At 35.5% G+C, this 4,550-nt stretch overlaps 1 protein-coding gene across 1 annotated transcript; it reads right to left on the reverse strand.

Annotated features, from left to right (window-relative positions):
* Positions 1 to 2,269: 2,269 nt before the first annotated feature.
* LOC116158723 (sodium-dependent noradrenaline transporter-like) lies at positions 2,270 to 4,258 on the reverse strand. The gene is made up of 4 exons (XM_031471553.1): positions 4,164 to 4,258; positions 4,011 to 4,111; positions 3,796 to 3,963; positions 2,270 to 3,748 (listed from the first exon to the last, which is right to left on the reverse strand). The coding sequence occupies exons 1-4, from the start codon at positions 4,249 to 4,251 to the stop codon at positions 3,650 to 3,652; spliced, it is 456 nt and encodes a 151-aa protein (XP_031327413.1). The 5' UTR covers positions 4,252 to 4,258; the 3' UTR covers positions 2,270 to 3,649.
* Between the last annotated feature and the right edge of the window lie 292 nt (positions 4,259 to 4,550).

Genomic DNA, 4,550 nt, shown 5'->3' on the forward strand with positions numbered 1-4,550 from the left:
TCTTCCTGGGCTAATAGAATTAAAATATTGCAGAGAAGAAAAGTTTCTAAAAATGCATGGGTAAAATATTCTACCTTATAAGGAAATGGTAGCCGCCTAGCATTCCTGCATATTGCAATATAATCCGCTGGCAAACATATCTTTGTTCTTCGTAAAACGCGTTCAATACAGGAGTGCATCGAATCTGCCTCCAGTTAGGTATGTCCCTCCTGGAGATACTTTTGGATTATGGTGACTTCGTTGATGCTAGCAAAGTGAAAAAGTGCATTAGAAAGAATACTATTTCTATTTTGCCCGGTACATCCGTCGTTATAAAGAATGATCTTTTGCCCAGATTGCTTAACATTTGGAATCACCTTCTCTTATAGAAAATAAATTAGGAGCGATGTAAATTCCTGCGCAGTTGTTTGCCCTTCACTTTCATTCCAAAGTAAACAATAACCTTTCTTGGTTTGAAGATCGTAAATGGTAAAATTGTGTACAATAAGTTTTGTCTTATAGTACATGGCGGAAACGTTTGTCTTTGGACTTAACAAAACTGATTGAAGATCCATAGTGAAGGTTATAGAATCTGCTGCTACCTTATCCTTTTCTTTTTCGGACCGGGCTTCTTCTTTGAGCATTTGATGTTCTAAGTATTTTTCTTCATCAATATTCTGAGTGCGATATCCAACGCAGACGTCGTACTCGTCTTTTTTGGTCGAAATACTGATATTTTTAGTTCCTGCATGGTTGCATAAAACTTTGCATCGGACACAGGTTCAATGCCTTTTTCCAAACAATGATGATTTTTATAAAACTGGTACAGATGACTTTTCGATCTCCAAATTGGTTCTAAGTATAACCTATTGGTAGAGGCTCGACAATAATCACTTTCCATTTTAGGAAGGGCATTGAAAAATTCTTCGAGTGCTTTTATTTCTTTTTCAAACTTCTCATTCCTGGCTTCACTTTTTCTATTTATCGGTTCACCAATATTTTTAACTGTTTCTTCTTCTATGTCCTCTTTTACCCAGTTTATAATATTTCGCTCTTTTAATCCTAATGTACCAGCAAACATTTTCTTGCATACTTTAACCAGCCGGATTCCATGCTTAAGAAAATAAGCCAGAGAGTAATTCCTTCTGGACTTTTCGTGATTGCCCCTTCTTCTGTGTACAGTACTAACTTTGACTAGCCCTCTAACATACATATTCTTTTCTTCCCAAGACATTTTGTTCCAGAATTTATCAAAAACCTTCTGCCTTATTTCTGTGCCAAGAAACTTGCATTTTAGCTTTGATTTCGTATTGCTTAATTTGCAATTACATGGATCTTTTACGAATCTAGCTGTTCTCTCCACGTCATAGTTCCATTTGCCAGAATTGTCTTTCTTTTTGCCTTTGTATTCTATGCCTTTTTCTCGCATTTTCTTGTTTCTTAGTTGATCCCAGTTTTTTCTTTATCTTTTGTATTTAACGATCTCTTTTGAGTTTGTAATCCATTTTCAGTTGTGGCGTTATTTCCAACTGTTAAAGTGTCCTCTATTCCTTGCATCAAAACTTCATCTGTCGTGTCCTCAAAATCGTCTGTATGTGCAAAATGTTGTAGAGAAGACTCCACGTGATTGTCTTTCAATTCTTGTAGAACAAGATTGGTCTTAGTTTCATCGACGTCATAGTCTTCGTCTTCTTGAGGACCAAAATTGGTATTGGTTTCACCATTAGAACTACTTGAAAGTGTAAATTCCAGGATTTTCTGCCCACGTAACATTTGTGCTGAAAGAAAAACTACACTGTTAGTAGTTGTTCTTTCTTGACAGTTTTCTCAAAAAGGAAATTGTTCCGAAAACTTGAATGAAGCGGATGTATTGTGTCAATTATGCCGGAGTGGAGTGGACGAGACAAACAATATAGAAAGGAGAATCAATAAAAAAACAACTCCTAGGACAGGGTGTAGCATTTCAAAATTTCCGCTTCTGTGGAAAAAAGAAACAATCCAAATTAGTTAAATTGATAAGCTTGTAGCATAATATAACTGTATTATACTATGCTTGTAGGTAATGTTTATATACATTGGAAAAAATAGGACCACACAAAAGACATACAGACAGACACTAGTTGAGCTCGGAAAAAAACGTAGCGTGTAGATGTGCGACCGTTCATTGTTCTTCCTTTAATTCATTTCGACCAGTTTGCTGGAGTAGGATTGGTTATTAGCGAACAAAGGTGTGTATTAAATCGGATGAGAAGGCACAGTTCAGGCAATAAGAACACAAAAGTAGCTGTTACAGTATATTTTAAAGCACCTGGCATCATTACTTAAAGACACTTAACAATTTCTGGTTTCTACATTTTCCTCTACAACATTATTTACTTTTGCGACAATAAAGTAACCAACAAAGAAGGCTTTTGTTTGCAACTTTATAGCGGCCGTCTTATTACAAATTCTTGACGATAACATGCTAATAGAATATATAATCTAATCCACTATTTATATCAACATTTGCAATTCTTTGGACCAGCCAAAGATATTATATTGTTCCCTAATTTATGATTTATTCTTTTTATCAGCACTATAACTTATACCAACCAATAGTGTTGGTTATTGTGGAACAACACATTAGCACTAATAATAAAAATTACAAAGATTTACTATTTAAAATGAATACAGTTTTTTTCTCAAAGAATGATCCACATTCCCTTAAAGCGTTAATTAACATTAAATAGTCCTTCATACTTATAAGCTATACATTTCTTTAGCACAGATTCGCTAAATAAAAATGTTGCAAGTTTTCTCTGAGCGATCCAAGACTGAGCCATCTAGTTTCGACGTGTCAACTTTGGCAATCATGGCGCGGCCTTAAGAAGTGGTGGTATCAGAATATAATTTACAAGAGGCCGGTCCAATTCGTTGCCCAATTTCTTCATCGGCAATTACACTATTTACACAATTTACGGAAACATCAATAACATACTTCAATACTTAACTTACGAGTTTGGTATGGTTATAAGTGCAATATAGATTAAGAGTATTTTTTTTAATTATTGTTAAGTAATTGTAGGAACTGAAGAGAAGTAAATCACTCGTATGGAATGGTTACCTGGACTGTACATGTTAGCGTTATATATCAAAAATTGTTTGTAAACGTTTACAAATATGTACTTTTTACATTCTATCAAAATGTGAAAGATATCATGGTAGTAGACGCATGGTTAATCAATGCTGAAATTCTATATCAGTATAAGTACTTTAGCTATTGCCGAACATACACTCTAAGCAACCTACAGCGTTTTAGAATTATTTCTAATAAACATCTTGTCTTATTTACGATTACGTACATTTATATTTTGATCACTTATTTTGTCTATGTTAAACTTTGGTCAAAGAATATATATATATATATATATAACCTATCTGTTTTATATTAATCAGAGTGCCTGATTAGATTGCGTAAGGGACTCAGACTAACAACTTAGGAAACAGCCCTTATAATTAAGTACCTATAGTTTTGCACATTTACTACGTAGCTAGTTAGTAAAAATATCCTACAAGGATACTATCTCCATTTTATAGAAATATTCCCACGTGCATAGTGCGGCTATTGTCAGTCGGCGGCACAAAATGTGTACCTTATTGTTAAACAATCGACAAGTATTGCAGTAAAAGCTTACACGTAAAGCCAATGTCTTGCCTTAAATCTACTAACAAGCTTCGTCTCCCGAAGGTACTCGTGTTCGTCCACTGGGGTGATACATATCGCCAGTTTCTGTAACCGCACACAATTACCTAAAAGCGTAAATATCACAAGTTTACCTCTTTGAAGGTTCCCGGAGCTTTAAGTAACTGCCATATGGCATTTAACGGTATCATTAATATCGAAGCAAGTGCCAAACACCAACCAATCGATTCCGCCCAGATGGGGTAGTCGTAATCTTCGTACTTGAGCGGAACGGGAAAGATAAGTCCAAATAATATAACTCCCTAGAAACGGCACTTAGATTTGGCTTACAATGAAATAAATTGCTCACAATGAGGAACGATGGGCTGACAAATTTCCAACAGATCCTCCAGTACAGTCCCGGTTTAATACCCAGCATCGCGTCAACGTCTTGGGTGAACTTGTTGAGGCCTACGATTAAGAATGTTAGAGAACCGTTACAGTTCGGTTGGTGAACTCTTACCGTAGAACCAGGACACAGCAATAGCTTCGAATAGGGCCGAAGTTAACAGCGAGAGTCCCGCAGCGTAAGTGTCGAACAGATGAAACATGTAGATTCCGCCCTAAAAGTAAATGACGATATATATCAACACAATTTTTTAAAACAAAGCTGCAACAGCAACAGAAGTAAGGATTTGAGATGTGTACAGAATCACTAATTAAACATATACAGTATGTCCCCGAATCGTTTGCGCAAGCAGAAAAAAATTCGTTTTTGTGATTTAGACAGTCCTACATTACTTCAACCTCGGGAATCCACTGGAACAATTTTCAAATTCCATTTTAGTTTACAGTAAAGAAATTTTTCTTGATTTTGTAAACGAAATTTTACCCAAACTATAATCGGTAT

Source organism: Photinus pyralis, unplaced genomic scaffold, assembly GCF_008802855.1.
Source record: "Photinus pyralis isolate 1611_PpyrPB1 unplaced genomic scaffold, Ppyr1.3 Ppyr1.4_LG1, whole genome shotgun sequence".
NCBI lineage: Eukaryota > Metazoa > Arthropoda > Insecta > Coleoptera > Lampyridae > Photinus > Photinus pyralis.

Coding starts and splice junctions, on each gene's coding strand:
- LOC116158723 (XM_031471553.1), bottom strand. CDS start 4,251: ATGTTTCATCTGTTCGACACTTACGCTGCGGGACTCTCGCTGTTAACT. Junction 3,964..4,010: donor TCAGCCCATCGTTCCTCATT/GTGAGCAATTTA, acceptor TGCCGTTTCTAG/GGAGTTATATTATTTGGACT. Junction 3,749..3,795: donor CTCCGGGAACCTTCAAAGAG/GTAAACTTGTGA, acceptor GTGCGGTTACAG/AAACTGGCGATATGTATCAC.